At 42.6% G+C, this 17,790-nt stretch overlaps 1 protein-coding gene across 1 annotated transcript in view; it reads left to right on the top strand.

The window, feature by feature from the left end:
* The first annotated feature begins 1,225 nt into the window (after window positions 1-1,225).
* fam78b.S (family with sequence similarity 78 member B S homeolog) overlaps window positions 1,226-17,790 on the top strand; it is a 54,406-nt gene continuing 37,841 nt past the window's right edge. The window contains exon 1 of the mRNA XM_018261188.2: window positions 1,226-2,459. Coding sequence (XP_018116677.1) covers window positions 2,197-2,459 — 263 coding nt within the window. The 5' untranslated portion in view covers window positions 1,226-2,196. The remainder of the gene's footprint in view (window positions 2,460-17,790) is intronic.

The raw sequence follows: 17,790 nt of genomic DNA, 5'->3' as shown, positions 1-17,790 counted from the left end.
ACACCAAGCAATTATTCAGCTGTTTTTTTTTTCATTTTTTACTTTTACAAGGAATTTCCTTCCTGTTCTGCTTTCCTCCAGCCAGTGGTTGTGGGTGCATGTATACCCATAGCAAACAAAACGCAGAAGCTAACTTCCATCAAACTAGTTTTCTGTTTTTTAATTTAATGTGATATATCCCCAAGCTCCCACATTATATATATATATATATCAACCCAATAACCCTCTTCTATTCGCTCATCCAGTAGAAATCAGCCATATATGGCATTTTAATTATATCAAGGTTGTACATATTGTGTTCTCAAGCTGAATGACCACACCTGATTGCTGATGGTTGTTGGGATTTGTAGTAGAGTAAAATACTAATAATGGGTTTCCACACATATAATAAGCATTATTGCCCTTGCCGCAAATAGACAGACCTGACTGCCACTGGCAGTTTAAAATGCAACAGATGCAATGTAACTGCATTTTGTACTGCTTCCAAACAAATGTAAGGAGCAGAATGGAGCACTTTTTCAACTGTAAGTACAGGGCTATGGCAAGTCACATCATTATATACATAGTAGAAGTGTAAAATGGATCATGTAACCAAGACAGGAAATTTATATTTCTGTAACCATTTGTTTCTAAACAACAAGGCAGTCAGGTAACATCAAATCTATTAAAACTTCTACAGTGGTTGGATATAGGTGTTGTTATTTTGGATATGTGTGTGGATATAAGGGGGTATGATTGTGGGGATGAGATTGGGTATGAGGGTGGTATGAGTGTTGGTATGAGTGTTGGTATGAGGGCAGTATAGGTGGGGGTATGATTGTTGATATGAGTGCCGGTATGAGTGTGAGTGAGGGTGGGTATGATGGCGGTATGAGTGGGGGTATGAGTATTGGTATGATGCTGAGGGTTGTATGAGTGTGGAGGATGTGAGTGGGGTATGAGTAGGGATATGAGTGTGGATATGAGGGAGGTAGGATTGTGGGGATGAGTGTGGGTATGAAGGCTGTATGAGTAGGGTTATGATTGTGGCTATGAGTGTTGGTATGAGTGGGGGTAAGAAGGGGTATGTTCCAGGTTTTAATAGCTATGTGGAGCCCTTCTTTCCTAAATGGGTGTATCAAATCATGCCTGCCTGCAGCACTGGGTTCTTTATGTGAAATGCAAAGCTCGGGTTGTATTGTTGATTAGACATCAGGTATCAATACTGCTGTGTGTGTGTGTGTGAGACTGTGAGAGTGCACGTGAGTGTCAGTGCGCGCGTGTGTGGGGGTATCAGGGGATTTAAACCTAATCTTAGCGTGGCCGGGAAGGGACAAATCTAGTGTACGGGTGATACGCGATTATTTACGGGGTGACATAAAGTACAGGAATGAATATAGACATCGGGATGGAGGTGATGATGGAGAATATAAATAACAAAGAAGGGAGAGTATGGAGGATGTAGAGACCCTGTCACCCCTGACAGAGCGATCCCCGGAGCATTAGGTCGCTATTGGCTGTTGCTGCTGAACATCATGCGGCGCCTTCGGATCGGCTGCCTGTACTAGACTAGGGCTCTCCCCGAACCCGTCCCTGGCGGTATGACAGCTCCGTGGGTGGGAGGATCAGCCCTCCCCCTCCTCCTCATTGTGCTGAATGAGAGACAGAGCGGCTGAAATCAAGAGCAGGAGAAAATTCCCCATCCGACAAGGACATCAGCCCCCGGCCACCTGGGACATGACAAGCCCTGGCAGCCCCAGTAGTAGCAGTAGTAGTATCAGCAGCCCCAGCACCAGCAGCAGCAGGAGGGCACGGGAGGAGAGGCTGGGTGGGGGCAGCAGGGAGGTTACAGGGCGGCAGGATTCGGTGGCAGGTGGCGGCGGCGGCACAGACAAACAGAATGGTAGGGAGATGAAGAGAAGCAGGAGGGGGAACTGGGAGGGGGGTATCGCTCCATCACTGACTAGCGGTATAATATTACCATCTGGCTGCAGCAAGTGAAGAAGAGGCAGCGGCACATTAGACAAAACACACATACTACACCGCTGCACTCACTCTCACTCACTCACACTCACTCACTTCTCCTGCACATGCTGCTCCCCCCTTCCCCGGGTCTGTCAGTCCGTGTGTCCCAGAGGAACCTCTTTCACCCTCGCACTTGCCCTCACCCCTCTCATTGATGCCTGTGCCCTCCTGCCCCCGAGTCCAGCACCGACCATGGGCTGCCTGCAGAGTCTCACCTGCAAGTCTCGCGTCCGGAGGGAGAACATCACCGTGTACGACGTGTGCGCCACCATCGACCAGTGCCCGACCTCCATCGAGGAGAACTCGCCCATTGTCTTAAGGTACAAGACTCCTTACTTCAAAGCCTCGGCGCGGGTGCTCATGCCCCCCTTACCTCGCTGCGAGACCTGGGTGGTGGGCTGGATACAGGCGTGCAACCACATGGAATTCTTCAACATCTACAGCGACCTGGGCATGTGAGTGACCTCTCTCTCTCTCTCTCTCTCTTTTACTCTCACTTTCTCTCTCTCTCTCTTTTTCTTTAACTCTCACTTTCTTTCTCTCTCTCTTTTTCTTTCACTCTCACTTTTTCTCACCTCTCTCTCTCTCTCTCTCTCTCTCTCTCTCTCTCTCTCGTGTCTTCTGCACTTGCTCACTTTCTTTTGGGGTTGTTCTAGTCAATGTGTGGGGAAACAGCAGCTGACTGCAACTAGTAGCCGTATAGTGCGACTGAAGTCTCTTCATACTGGAATGATCCCCTTTAAAAATCAAGGTTGTGTACAGTGGTGCTGGGGAGAGGGATGGCAGTTCAAGTGCACCTGCAGACCTTGTAGTAGGAAAAAAAATCCATGACTAACTTAGATATCACCCCCAGCTGTTGTAGAAATAAAATCGCCAGACTAACATGAAAGCCTTTTGTGGGTTATGTAGTTCAACAGCAAACTGCAGGGATGCAGGCTGAACGGGTAAATCATACAGAGTGACTACCTATTTAAAGGAGAACTAAAGTTTAATTAAAGAAGTAGGTAGAAATGTTCCACATTATGTTTTGGGCTTCTGTACCAGCCAAAGGCAACTACAACCCTTTAACAGTAAAGATCTGTGTCTCCAAAGATGCCCCAGTAGCTCCCTATCTTTTTTTCCCTATTCACTGCACATGCTCTGTGCTGCTGCCACTTACTGAGCTTAGGGACCCACTCACAATATACAGTACACATCGAATAACAATGTCACAGTATAAGGCTGATTAGTAATTAATACAAATAATTAATAAATAGCAGCACAGAAACCAGTGCAATTAGCACCAGAATTTAATAATAAGCCCTGTAGCATCATTTATATTACAGGCCAACCTCATTTTAAGCTTGATAATATGTGACAACCCCTAAGCTTAGCTTCTCAACAGCTGCTCAGAGCCCACTGAGCATGTGAGTGTCACAGACACTTTCCAAGATGGTGACCCCCCGTCACAAGTTTGATGTCTTGGATCATTGCTGCTATTGACAAGCTGAAATGTTCAGCTGGTGCAATAAGTTCAGTATATAAAATATGGCATTTTTAGCCATAATCATTTTTAGGGTTTAGTTCTCCTTTAAACGCCTTCTCTTAATCACAAGTGAGTTAATCCATTAGATACTCAGAGGAGTAATATCCATTTGAGGGCATTTAAGGTTCTGTAGGCCAGAGGTGGTAGTGAAGTTAGAGCCCTGGACCAACACATTTACTTTATCACGGGCAGTAATCTAAAATTATGGCTGGCAAAGAAAGCAAAGGAATGAAGTGATTCCCCATTTCCAGCCTATAACAAATTAAGTTATTAAACTGCTGCTTGGAGTGGGATTAGGAGAGCACATCATTCTCTCAGCCTAATACTCTGTCTTTGGATGCATAGTGCCATTTTTCTGCAGTGGGTGTATCTTGCAATTTCTGTAATTTAATTTTAAAAAGGAAGGCTAATGTTAAATATATTCCTAAAACTAGCTAAAACCAGTGGCGTGACTACGTGTCCCTGTGAAAGTGGGGGGGGGGCAGGTGGACTTGGGGGGCCGGCTTCAACTAGCACCTTCTGCCTTTAAAAGTGCTGTGACAGGGGGTCATGGTAATGTGTCATGAAGGAGGTCTCAGGAAAGTTAAGATATAAATTAATGTAGATCAGGGGTGTCCTAACTTTTTGCAATGAGGGCCAGATTTGGTGAGGTAAAAATGTGTGGGGGCCAACAATTCAGCCTGACATCCATTCCGAGGTAGCTAGCTTGTGATCAGGATCATTCACTCCTGGAGATGGACGCCTACACGGCGTTTAGGAAGTGGAGAAGTGGTGTCTGTTCTCAGCGGCCTCATTTAAAAAAGAAATTGTGTAGCCATGGCAGTAATATTTGGGCACATTGGTGAAATGATCTGCCACTTGGTCTATATTACTGCCTGTGTGCTGAAGGTGTTAGTAATAGACACGTAACGACACGTAGTGACGCACCACCCTCGCGTACGTCTTTAGTTCACTATACTGGCACGTCAGTACGTCTATTGCACCTTCAGCCCTAAAAAAGAGAGCGGTGCGTCACTATGTGCCAGTACGTGTCTATCACTAACACCTTCAGCACACAGGCAGCAGTATAGACCAAGTGGCAGATCATTTTACTAATGTGCCCAAATATTACTGCTGCGTGATGCCTGATTGCACTGTGCTGGGGGGCCGCATTATTATTCATTTCATGATGGAGGCTGAGGGCCGGTGTAAATTTGAAAAGGGGCTGCAATTGGCCCCAAGGCCTGACTTTGGACATGCCTGATGTAGAGGACTGTGTAACTTGCTGACGCTATATTAAATGATGATGGCAAAAATGCTTCCCCGTGGCCCCTGTGCTTGGAGTGTGTAGTGCAGAAGTCTATCTGAAAGAAGAACCTTTAGAGCGCAGCAGTAGGGCACGAGTTAAGTATACTGCTGATTACAGCAGGCTCATCCCATTTATACTGCTGCATTTTTACAAATTCATCCCGATGTTGCTGGATGTTCCATTCTGTGCCTAATCCCCTCGTGTATTGCCCTTCCATCCCTTTTGTAATCTCATGTTCTTTGGCTTGCCCTGAATATTGCAGTCTTGGGCATCATCTGTCTGGCACAGTGTAATTCTGCATTTCTCCTAGCCGAGTCTGTATGGGCCAAGTCCGCTGGATATCAATGCTTTAGAGAAGATCCAAAGGTTCCCAGCGGTCAGACACAAGCCTGAAGCTCTTGGTGTGTGCCAGACGCAATGCATGGAATAGTACTAACCTTGATCTCACATGATGTGGGCAGCTACAGGGGATATGTATTAAAAAGAGTAAAGTTTGAGCCTGTCCAGTATCCCATAGCAACCAATCTGTGGTTTATGAATAACAGTAGACGGTTGCTATACATTACTGGAGTAGTGAAAACTTTGCACGAGTTACTACTACTGCATACCCCCCACTGTTTATTATATTCATAAACTATGTTTGTATTCTCACATGCTACATATGTAGGTATAAAGGCAACTTGATATTTGAATGAACCTATATTGACACCGACTACTGGGCAAATATTACCCCTAAAAGCAGATAGACCTAATGACGTTGATACAAGTTTGTGGTTGCTTTCCATGGTTCTGTTCCTATATGTCCATGATACCAAAACAGCATATAGCAGTGTCTCATTGTATAATCAAGCTATTATATTTCAGATCAATTTGTTACACTGAATTATAGTATGTATTTAGCTTGAACTGCGCTCCTGCGTTTTATATACGTGAATGATCTGTTATATATATAGGATAGTGGCATTTTGCAAGGTAAATGGCTGACTCATAGGAGCATACGGTCAATTCACTGCTGTTACGGGAAACATTACACATGCACCAAATGATTGCTGGGAGGTCAAGTGCTTCATCAGGGTTTAATGAGTAGATCTGTAGGGACAGATCAGAGAAAAAATGCCAGCGCATCCAGTTAAACAGTTGGCCCCTTGGAAGCAAATCGGACGAATTCATAAATTTTAGTGAAAAACTACAGAGAGTCAGAGAAGGTAAAATACACAAAAGGACACACTTTATCCTTCTATATGCATGTGTGCTGGGACCAGTGTAAAAATGAAGTGGCAATTGGCATGTATGGGTCCAACCTTGGCAAGCCTATAGCTCTCATCTGAGCCTCATCTGAGATTTCCCCTCTCTCCATTCTAAGGGGGGTTCAGACAAATCTGAGGAATGTGTAGAAGAATTCAGAAACTACAGAGACATTTTAGGAATGTTTTTTCCATGCAAAAGCAAGCAGCTGATTCTTATATGTACTAAATAATGGCATGAGCTCTGGCACCGGAGATGCACCAAGTTACATTCTTTTGGTCAGAGTTCCTGGATGGAACCTTTGAGTTAACTTTTAATAATGAGTGATATTCTAAAACAATTTGCAGTTAGTTATCATTTTTTATTATTTGTGTTTTTCGAGCTATTTTGCCTTTTATTTAGCAGCGCCCAAATTTGCAATTTTGTTACTAGGGTCCAAACTACCCTAGCGACCATGCATTGATTTGAATAAGAGACTGGGATATGAATAGGAGAGGCCTGAATAGAAAGATGAGTAATCAAAAACAGCAATAATCATACATTTGTAGCCTTACAGAGTATTTGTTTTCTAGATAGGGAACAGTGACCCCTCCCCCCCCCCCCATTTGAAGCTGGAAAATTCATAAGAATTCTTTAACTTCTGGGCTTCCCACAGGACATACTGATATCAGAGGAAAACATTTACTTTTAAAGCAAAGAGTATCATTTCCAAGTCATTAAAGGGATAGCATTAAACCTTTTTTAAGAAAGATATATATTTATGTTTTTACAGTATTTAATTTATATTTTTTATTTAAAATATAGAGTCTGCATTGGAGAATGCTTCAATTTCAACCATCAGTTGCAGCATAGAGCTGTAATAAACAGTAGGATGTAGAAAGTTTTGCCTCCTGGGGTAGGGATGTAGCGAACTGTTCGCCCGCGAACTAGTTCGCGTGAACTTCGACCGTTCGTGTCCGCCGAATGTTCGCGAACGTTTGGGAACGTTCGCAGTTTGAGTTCACGTTCGATCGTTCGACCATTCGACCATTCGAATTCCTTCGACCGCGCAAAAATCGAACGATTTCCATTCGTTCGAACGATTGTAAGCATTCGATCCAATGAAAAGCATTCGATCGAATGGCTTCGATCGTTCGATTCGAATGAAAATCCTTCGATCGAACGATTAAAATCCTTCGATCGTTCGATCAAACGATTTTAGCGGGTGTTCGAAGTTCGCGAACTGTTCGCGAACGTTCGCATTTTTTGCCGGTGTTCGCGAACGGCGTTCGCGAACACCAAATCGGCAGTTCGCTACATCCCTATCCTAGGGTAAAGTGGATCAAAAGTTACTTCTTCTAACTCCAACTATTCAAAAAAGTTTTTCCGTCAATATACAGAAGAGTGCTGCAGCATATGATTTTTTTTCTTTAATGCATATACTACATGGATTTCCACTAATAATTACAGTTTGCGACTCTTTGGTTCTAGCTGTATTTATGGTGGCCCTGTAATGTTAGCCAACTACAGATTTTTTTTTTGTTTGTCCATACCTGTATCTGTTTGTGTGGTTTTCTGTGTTTTCGGACTTTTTATATCTGATTGTCTGATTGTGTTTGTACCAGTCTGTGTGTCCCTGATCCTGTGCCTGGTTGGTGTAGACACATGTTTCAAAGTGAAAAAAGGCAGCAGAATTAAAGTCTTTCCAATCAGTCGTTGAGCATAAGCAGTCATTTCAGCAATTCCCATCTGTGTCTGTTTATCATTCTGTGTCCTGAGCATCACCCTGTTAGTTTCTTACCCTACATAGGCTCCCGTGCATCTTTTTCTCCCCTTCTGTATCCCTCCATTGCTACCAAAGTCCTTCCATCCATCTCCATGTCACCCATTGTGGGCTCTTTTACTGCATCTGATCCCATGGCCTCCCTTCTGCGGTTGACTCCATGGGGCAAATTCACTAAGATTCGTAGTTGCGCCAGGCGTAACTTCGCCGCACTTCACCACACTTCGCCAGGCGTAGTTTCACAAGTGCTCCGCGAATTCACTAAAATTCGAAGTTGCGCACAGGGGTAGCGTAAGGTTGCGAAGTTGCACTAGCGTTGATTCGCTAAGCGAAGTTACGCTAGCGATGGTTAATTTGCATACGGTGCCAAATTCAAATTTCATTGGAGGAATACGTAGAATCACTGCAAATGCCTGGGAAACCTTCAAAACATCAAATAAAATTTTTATTTTGCCCTACACATGTGCCCACTGTATAGTTAAGTTGCCATGGGTTAGGAAATGTAGGGGGGAAGGAGGGGAGCCCCAAAAATTTTTTCGATCTTTTTCAGCCTATCACCCATAATATAGAAAAAACGCCAGCGTTTTTTGGGACTTAGAAAAAATTTGAACTTTTTTTGAAGCAATCCCTATCTACTCTATTGCGCTTCGTCTGGTCTGAGGTGGCCAAGGAAGTCTAGCGTAAAAGGTAGCGTTCAGTACACTGCGCGCGTTAGTGAATTTGCGTAGTTACGTCCGTAGCGAAAATTCGCCAGGCGTAAGGGTGCAAAGTAACACTAGCGAATTTACACCAGCATTCGTTAGTGAATTTGCGAAGTAACGAAAATGCCCAACGCTAGCGAATTGACGCTAGCGTTAGGCGCTTCGGCGCTTAGTGAATTTGCCCCCATGACTCCCTGTGCCCATGAATATCCCTCTTACTCGGAGTTAAGCCTATGTGATACTCAGTTGCCGTTTGACTTATCAGTGCAGCACAATTTACCTTCAACTGTCGGCAGAATTCTGCAAGTTGTAGTCAATTTCTAAAGGGCTGCATCCCTGAACTAGTGTCTTCTATGGAAATATTCCTAATGGCAATGGATCAGTACCCTTAAATGTTCAGATTTCTTTCATTTTAGAATTTGGCCAGTTGTACAATTATATGTTACTATTGCCAGCCTAGGCTTTGTTATACTGAGTGTGGGTATATGCACTTGAAATAAATCTCTTATGTAGGCAGAACTGGAAAGTGAATCTTTATGGACCCACTCGGTGACTCACTGTGATTCATTTACTAACAGTGGGCATGTTACTGTAACCCATGGCAACCAATCAAGTTATTGCTTACATGATTCTCTCTGCAGCCGGCTGAATATAGCTAATTACTAATTGGTTACTATGGGTTACTACCTGTGTGCAAATGGGCCCAGTGTTAGTAAATTAGCGCCTGAGTTGACAATGTAGAAGGCAAAGAGCCGAGGGCAGGATTACTGTAGATAATGCAGAATTGGAAATCTGCTGACCTCTGGCATTTTAAGTTAAGCCTGGCTTAAAGATGAAGGCGTATCTCACCAACATGTCATTCATGAAACATTTGCAGCAGAGATATCATGTTTTTATTATCAGACATGTGTTCATTTCTAAGAGGAGACAATGTATTTAACATGGTCGAGCTCATGTAATGTTATACAGAACCATTGGAGGTCCCAGAATAAAGCTCCCCATCATGAAACCTCTTGGTTTAAAGGGGTGGTTCACCTTGACATTAACTTTTAGTATGTAATGAAATGGCTTATTCTAAGCAACTATTCAAATGATCTTCATTTTTTCTTTTTTATCGTTTTTGCTTTATTTGCCTTCTTCTTTGGACTCTTTATAGCTTTCAAATTGGGGTCACTGACCCCATCTAAAAAGCAAATGCTCTGTAAGGCTACAAATGTATTGTTATTGCTTGTCTTTGTATTCAGGCCTCTCCTATTCATATTCTGGTCTCTAATTCAAATCAATGCATGGTTGCTAGGGACATTTGGACTCCAAACTGGAGAGCTGCTGAATAAAAAGCTAAATAACTCAGAAACCAATTGCAGATATCTCAGATTATCACTCTCGATATCATACTGAAAGTTGATTGCCCGCTCCTGTATGTTTTCTCTTTGGATCCTTTCTTGAGGAGACTGCAGAAGTGTGGGCTTGGGGGTGTTCCGTTTCCATTGGGCCAATCCTTTAAGTCCCTCGCCTACGCGGATGATATAACTCTAGTAATATAAATTTACTGCAGCCCTGCAGCTTGGGTTGCTACCTTTTCTTGGAAAAAATACCAGCCTTCCTATATTGGTCTTTATGCTTACCCATTAATTAACTTTGGCATCACTGAAAATTCTAAAATCAAATCTGGGTTTCCTTCCTGGAATTATCTCTGCTTTAGATAAAAGTAAAAAGAATGATATCAAACAGAAACTAGAGGGTCACAGATTGGCCCTATATGTTTGTACTTTTATGAGTTTGGTTTCCCAAGGTGTCCATCTCATGCTGAGGACCCAGGATCAATGTTCTTTTTGAGTTAGGGGGCAGCTGTGGAGAAGTACTGCAGGCACGAATAAGAGAAGGTTGTACAGGAGAAGGAACATAACATGATTACAAGAGATCAGATATGAAAGACACAGACCAGTTTCATGGGAAGCTATAGATGTATGGAGGAGGGACATGAATGTGAAGGGCTTTGAAGGTTATACATTACATTTGCTGGGATACTATAGAGAATCTGCAAAGAAGAAGACTGGGAGGTGACCAAGGTGGGCAGCAGCAGAGGAAGAGAGAGATAAGTTATAAATCATTAATCTGTCTTTCCATCTGAGTTATAAGGGCGTGACAGAAAACACACACGGATAAACTCACATCTAGGGACCTTATTTATCAAAGTCAGCCATTGTCTGGCATGTCCTAATTCCTGGCAGGCGGGGGAACAAGAGAAAGCTCTAGTATAGAGCCCGTCATTTTACCCCATCTCTCCCATTACAGTTTTGATGAATCAGGTGCATCTCTAATTCCTATTGCAAGAACCTTGCGAGAGATGAGAAATAGCATGTACAAACCATCAACCGGCCATGAATATAATGAATTACTTTACAAGGGAAATTAGCATACAAATCAGACAAAGATGCTTTGCTAAGAAAGACTTTAGCCTCTTGTGATAAAAGCACACGTATTACACACTATCATTTCCAAATTGCTTGTTGTCTCTGCACTTTAAGATCAATGGCGCAATTACATTCACGTTTAATTGAAGGTGCAGGAGTTCTTAAAAAGAATCTATCATCCTCGGGGTGAGCAAATCATTGGTCTGCTTCTGTGGGAGTCTTGTGCAGCAAGGTGTATCCCCTGGGTGGCCCTAATATTCCATCTGAGCATTTGAAAAGGGCCATTTTACGCTAGGGCCACATGTAGCAGATCTGGGAGTGCTGAGAAACTCTGCTGCCACCTAAATACATTGTCTTGCTTGGGCGCAGGCAGACGAGGCGGATTTAGGAGCAAAATGCAAAATCTGACTTTTCAGCACCAAAATCCAGGGCAATATATTTATAGTAGGTGCAGGTATATTGAATAAGAGATCAGCAGCGGAGTGGATTCTTGACCTGCCTTTCTCCACAGACCAATATTCTCTACATGTGGCCCTAGCCTTAGCCAATAGCTCTGACTGCTAAAGATACGTAGCATTACACTGATTAGACACAATACTACAAATCCCACTGTGCCATATGACAAATGCTGCTGTTAAATAAAAACTGATGAGGAACAGAAACTAATAATTGCTGCTGTAATAATGTGTAATCATATATTTACCAAGGATGTATTCTCTCACCTTAGTAAGTGCCCACTTTGTCCTGTACTTTGGTGATGTGGCATCACAATCCCCCATCCATCTGATTCCACACAGTGTTCTGTTTAGTGATTATAGAGTCCATTTAATATCTGCTCCATGGAATGTTAGGGATATATAGCCATGAGATTGGAGGCCACAGACTAAGCACTGTTGAACATTCATGAGAGACTTTTCTTAAGTGTATTTCACTATATACATGAGCGCTATGAGTCATAATTTAAGTTATTTATTGGTTCTTCTACATTTACAGTACAGCTGCTCTTATATCTTTTACTGTGTTTGGTCATGCAAAATCACTTTTTTGAGCGACAGCAGTTCCATTCTGAACTTACACCCTAAACAAGACAAGTTATTTGTATGGAATGAGGATGGCTGTTGGGATGCTGTCTTGTGTGATGTGTTTATTGTATTCCCACCCATATATCACAGTAGGTTATAGGACTGAGTTTATATCTCTCTTTTTTTTAATTGAGTAGAGTAGAAAATATAGGCCAGTTTCAGAAGACTCAAGGCAAAGCTTGGATGTACTTTTGGCATTGTAGGACTTTGTATTCCAGCTGTGGAGCAGATGTGTATTCACTGCAGGCTTATTATCATTTTCACTTTCATAAACACCCTAATGTATATTTGTTCGTGTGAGTGCATTTCCTCGCCAAAGCTACATGTGCAACAGATAACCCGGGAATTCGGGAATCTGTCCAACAGTTATTTGTTCATTTATAGAATGCATTCAGCTCATTGACAGCTATTAGCCAGGGTGAAATTGCTGCTTGTGGGTGATCTTCCAAAGCAAAATGTTACTGCAGCCAATGGAAAATATCTATTGTGACTCACTTCTGCTGGAAGACACTCAATCAGCCTAATTAATAGATAATTGCAATTATTCAAGTGCCGGATCTAAAATCAGGGAGCCAAGGTGAAATCCAATCAGATCTGTTTTATGATGTTAGTCAAGCAAAAAAAACATCACTTACACTATATACATAATTTTAATCTTCTTTATTTTAGTCTTGTAAATCACAATCACATTAAGCAGGCAGCAGCCATTTTGTGGACACTGTTATCAAGGTAAGCTAAAATCTTGCCAAATCATGCCAAAATCTTGTTTTTGTTTTAATGAAGCACCTGATGCCCATGCCTGTGCACTGGCTACAAAAAATTAATGTTGGAGACAGAGAGAGAATGTAAGTGCAGTGACATCTAGGAATTGCAGAATGGAAAGTGAAAGTGAAAGTAATTGCCTGCCACGCCTCTATGCCTATGGCATAGAGGAGGGGCAGGCAATATATGATTGACAGCTGAAAGTTTTAAATGAGTTCATAACCAGTATGGTTGTTTTCATAAAACAAAAGAATTTAGGTTACATGATTAATTTTAAAAGGACTTTTCTTATACAGATTTTCATGTGTGGGTGACAGGTCCCCTTTAAAGGGGGAGTGGCTAGGGACCCCAGGGTCTGCTTTGCCTATAGCTGTAGAAATCCGCCCTCCCTAGCTGCTCTCCTGGTAGGGAGTTAGGGGTTACTGTGGACTGCTGGGCCCCTCCAAATATTTTTTGGGCAGGTAGGGTTAGGCGCAGGGTAGTTGCACAAATATATATATTTCTACACTGTCCCTGAGAAACAGTTAAATGGGGGGGTTCTATTGTATATTTGTATTTTGTATATATACTTTATGTTATGAGTTGGTTCCTAAGCACAGGTAACTGCCAGAGTATGTGCTGTAAATCAGCAGAACAGAAGGTAGGTAAATGGGCATCCTCTGACACACAGATCTGCTTTGCTAAAGGTTTCTTTTTTTCAATACCTGAAACTACAGTAACGGTAAACCATTCTAATTATTTCAGTCCAACTAAATTGAAATCACAGAAGTTCCAGGCTGGACAGCAGTTCATATATGGCAGCCTGAGACCAGACAGGGTGTGATTTTGAGGTGAAAGTTTGTTTGCAGTTTTTCAAAAGCAAGGAGTACCTGGAAAAATGATGGGTCACCAAGAGAGATTAACCCATCTGAAAATAGAGAGAATTCCATTTGACTGCCTTTTTATACTAAGATCAGAAGGTAACAAAATATCTGAGATATTTATTCTTATTTGCGAGTTCCCCAGAAAGCCTATGGCAAACTGCCAGTTTCATGAGCTTTATACTCTCAGCACCTGCCATTTATGTTAATAGCTATTTTTACTCGCGCTGCAATGTGGCTGTTTAATCAGTTGCCTATTGAAAGAATAAAAAAAGCAAAATGGTATTTCTTCTCCAAATTTAGCTTGGCTGCCCTTTCCTCTGATAGGTATATTCAAGGAAGGCTTCAGGGTTTGAGATATTAGTATCCCCAAAAATAAAGACTTTTTTCAATTACTTTAGATTATTTATTTTTTACTGTTTTTCCAAAATCTAAATTTGAATGTTTGTGTCTCTGGTGTTTGATTCAGGCAGCTCAGTAATTCAGGTGCAGACTCTAAACAGTTACAATTTTACAACATTTATTGATACATTTCTCAGCAGCATTTCTGGAGTATTAGTAACTATTGTATCAATTCTAACAGCTGCCTGTAATGAAACTCAGAGATTCTGCTCAGCAGGGACAAAGATAAGAAATGTATCAACTAAATGTATCCATTTAGAACAGTTTACAGGGTCGGTGACCCCCCCCTCCCAGAGCTGCTACAGAAGGTGAAAAATGACACTTTACACTTCAATATTTGGTGACACATAGAAAATAGAAAGTCATTGAAAAAAGTTGTTATTTCTGGTGATCTCTCTGAAAACAACTAGTTGTTTGAAGGTGAACCACCCCTTTAAGGTTGTCACTAATTTAATTATTAACAGGTATTATGGCCCTAGTGTATTGCACAGAAATGCATTAGCAGTGACGGCCAAAACTAGGGGTAAGAAGAAGAGTGCCTATGGCTAAATGATGAAGGGCCACTAGGCGTCGGGCCCTTGTTCCCCACACTGCCACTCATCACTGCTGGACCCCATGTGTTATCACAATACTTGCCCTTGTTCACACATGCCCGGGGGGGGGCGGAAAAGATGTCCGGCTGGGTTGCCTAGGATGCCTGCCTGGCTGTTAGCATGAGTTGGTGATCATGTGAGCAAAAAGTTAGGTGGGTGGTCAAATTACTTGGGATTAGAGTATAGGCTTGCTATGATCGTTTGAAAGCCTGGAGGCACCAATGTGTGGGAGAGAGTTCCATAAAATGGGTGCAGCACATGAGAAGTCCTGGATGCAGAAGTGGATAGAACTACTGAGCGAGGAGGAGAGAAGGAGGTCACGTCCAGGCTGAAGGTTACATCTGGGGGTGTACTTGTTGAGAGCTGATGTATATTGGTGCAACATTGTTTAGTGTTTTTTTAAGTGAGTAGAATAAGTGAGTAGAATAATCTTAAAGTGAACTTTGCCAGTGCAGGGACTGGCAGAGAGGGGTGGCGCTTGGTGAACAGGAGGAGAGGTGTGTGAGTCTGACAGTGGTGCCCATGGACTGGGTCAGGTCAGTTTAGAATGGGAAAGTGCACAGAGCAATTCATTGCAATAGTCTATACTTGATATGACAAGGGCATGGATGAGACTGTTGGTTGTAGGATTGAACATGGGGAAATGTTCTTAAGGGGAAAGCAGCATAATTTAGTTTAGTATTTGAATGTGGGGAAGGAATAAGCAACAAACATGGGGAAATTGGGTTATATATATAGTAGTTGTTTTCCACATTGATAGTGATGTGGAAGGTGGAAAAATAACCAGTTTGATTTTGTCCAGTGTATTGGCAAGCACCTATATATAGCATGCGCCATAATTTGCAGATATATATGAATTCAGATGCAAAAAAAAGGGCGTCCTGGGGTGGCAGGATGTTAATTTCAGGGGTCCCTTTTATTCTCTGGCCTGTTCTGTGCAACTTGCATGTGATTTCACACATTTAATTCAGGCTGAATCCCATAACTAACCGCGCCGGGCCTGGGTGCAGGCCGTGCAGTCCAGAAGCAATCTTCTCAACAGATGCTTGAGTGTGTGAACCACTGCTGGACCCCAAGAGGTTTGTGTGTATAGGTGCAAGTACTTGATTTGTATTTTCATGTGTGGAATTAAGTATATTGGCATATGTTATATTGTACAGAGTAGACCAACTACATCCCCTGATTGCACTGCCTAACAGCTCTGTGTCAGTAGCACCCCTAAAATAATTTCAGTGCACAGTGCTCCTACCGCTGCACACTTGAAATGCTGAGTAGTGCCGGACACACAACAGTGAGGTTTTTCCACTTATGAATTTTTAAAACCATTTCCAAAATGTTGTTTATCCTGAGTGGAAAGAATTGCTGCATTGTTGTCAGTCCGTTTTCTTGTGTAAATATTTTATATGGTAGTGCAGTTGTCTGTTTGCAGACTGTTCTGATTTGGTTATGTTTCTCACAGATCTGTTGCTGGATATGATTTTGGGCAATGTTTGTGTTGCTGTAATCTCAAGGGCCTGACTTTTGTCTAGAGCAGGGGTCCCCAACCTTTTTTTCCTGTGAGCCACATTTAAATGTAAAAGAATTTGGGGTATCAAATATAAGCTATGATTGGCTATTGGTGGCCACTATGTGGACTGGCAGCCTACAGGAGGCTTTGCTTTGCAGTGCACCTGCTTTTTATGCAACAAAAGCTTCCCTTCATGCCAGGAATTAAAAAAAAGAGCACCTACTTTGAAGGAACTGGGAGCAACATCCAATGGGTTGGTGTGGAACATGTCGCTCATGAGCCAATGGTTGGGGATCACTGGTCTATAGTAAGGTCAGTACCCATAGATGGGGCTGAAGGATTTAAAGCAGTGGTTTTCTTGGTTTCAGTAAATAATTTAGTAATAATTTAGGGGTGCATTTATCCATTAACGGCACAGTTAGCAGGGGTGCAGTGGCGGAACTTCTGGGGGGAGCAGGGGGTGCGAGCGGGCCAGGGCCCACACCCCTTCAGGGCCCCCCGGCAGTCCGTTCGCCGCTGAAAATGCGGCCGTACAGAGGGGGCGGGGCCGGGCTGCGTGTCACGCACCAGGGCCCACCCCCCTCTAGGATCGCTACTGCAGGGGTACAAACTCTCCTTATTTTTATCCTTTATTTACTGTATAGTACAAACTTTGTATGCAGCATTTTACAAAAAATAATTTATCATTCACACCACACCAGTCATTGTCCCAGTGGAGATTACAATACAATGTCTAGCCAGAGGGATCATTTATGACAATAGTAAGGTTTCATAAGAACGGCTGCAAATGTAGCACGCTAAAATACTCCAGGCCAGTGCTCCTGTTAGTGGAAAACTGCACTGGCATGGGACATTTCTGCAGAAGCTCAATTGCAGAGATCTGCTTCCTCTTAAGTTCTGTCTTCACTTTTCCCGGGTTCAACACATGAAAAACACAGTTTTAAGCATCTTGGTTAACATTTTGGCACCCCCAGAAATTGTACCTTTAGTTCGCTTTAAATAAAAGGGACTTGAGCCCAAACATCCTCTTTGGAATCATGTGTTCTTGCAGGAGAACCAGTGTACCCCAATTGCAACAAGTGACTCGCCCCACGTGAATGACACACTAATGCTATTAACATCATGAACATTTGTGCTCTAGAAATAATGACATACTCCCTCTGTTGTGCACATCTTATGTACGATTTATATATATATTTGTGTTGGGTAAATAGCATGTGATTTTGTGAATTACTGACTGCAGTAGCGTAAATACAGAGGAAGCAGACCCTGTAGCTGCAGAGAGCTGGGTCTGCCTCATCTGTAGGAGGACCTGCAAGTGGCCCGCAAAATCTTGGGTTACCTGCTATTTTCTGGGCTGGGTATCTGATTAACAGAGGGTTATTCCCTGGTATCAACGACAGAATAATTAACAATGCCAATAAGAAGTGTTGAGCAGAGGTATCACTTTGTTACCACCTTGTTTTATTACAACTTGTGTTTCCAAGCTCCTTTTTAGCGTTACTATGTTGGCGAGTTGCTATGTTACTAAAGATAGCAGATTTACATGCTGGCTCTCGTCTGTGTACCAGTCCTTTTTCTTGTTGATTGGAAATTTAGCGGAACAGATGAAATTACAGCGCTTCCCGGGAGTGGGGAGAGTTAA

Source organism: Xenopus laevis, chromosome 4S (genome assembly GCF_017654675.1).
Source record: "Xenopus laevis strain J_2021 chromosome 4S, Xenopus_laevis_v10.1, whole genome shotgun sequence".
Lineage (NCBI taxonomy): Eukaryota > Metazoa > Chordata > Amphibia > Anura > Pipidae > Xenopus > Xenopus laevis.
This window is presented reverse-complemented; position numbering and strand designations above follow the sequence as displayed.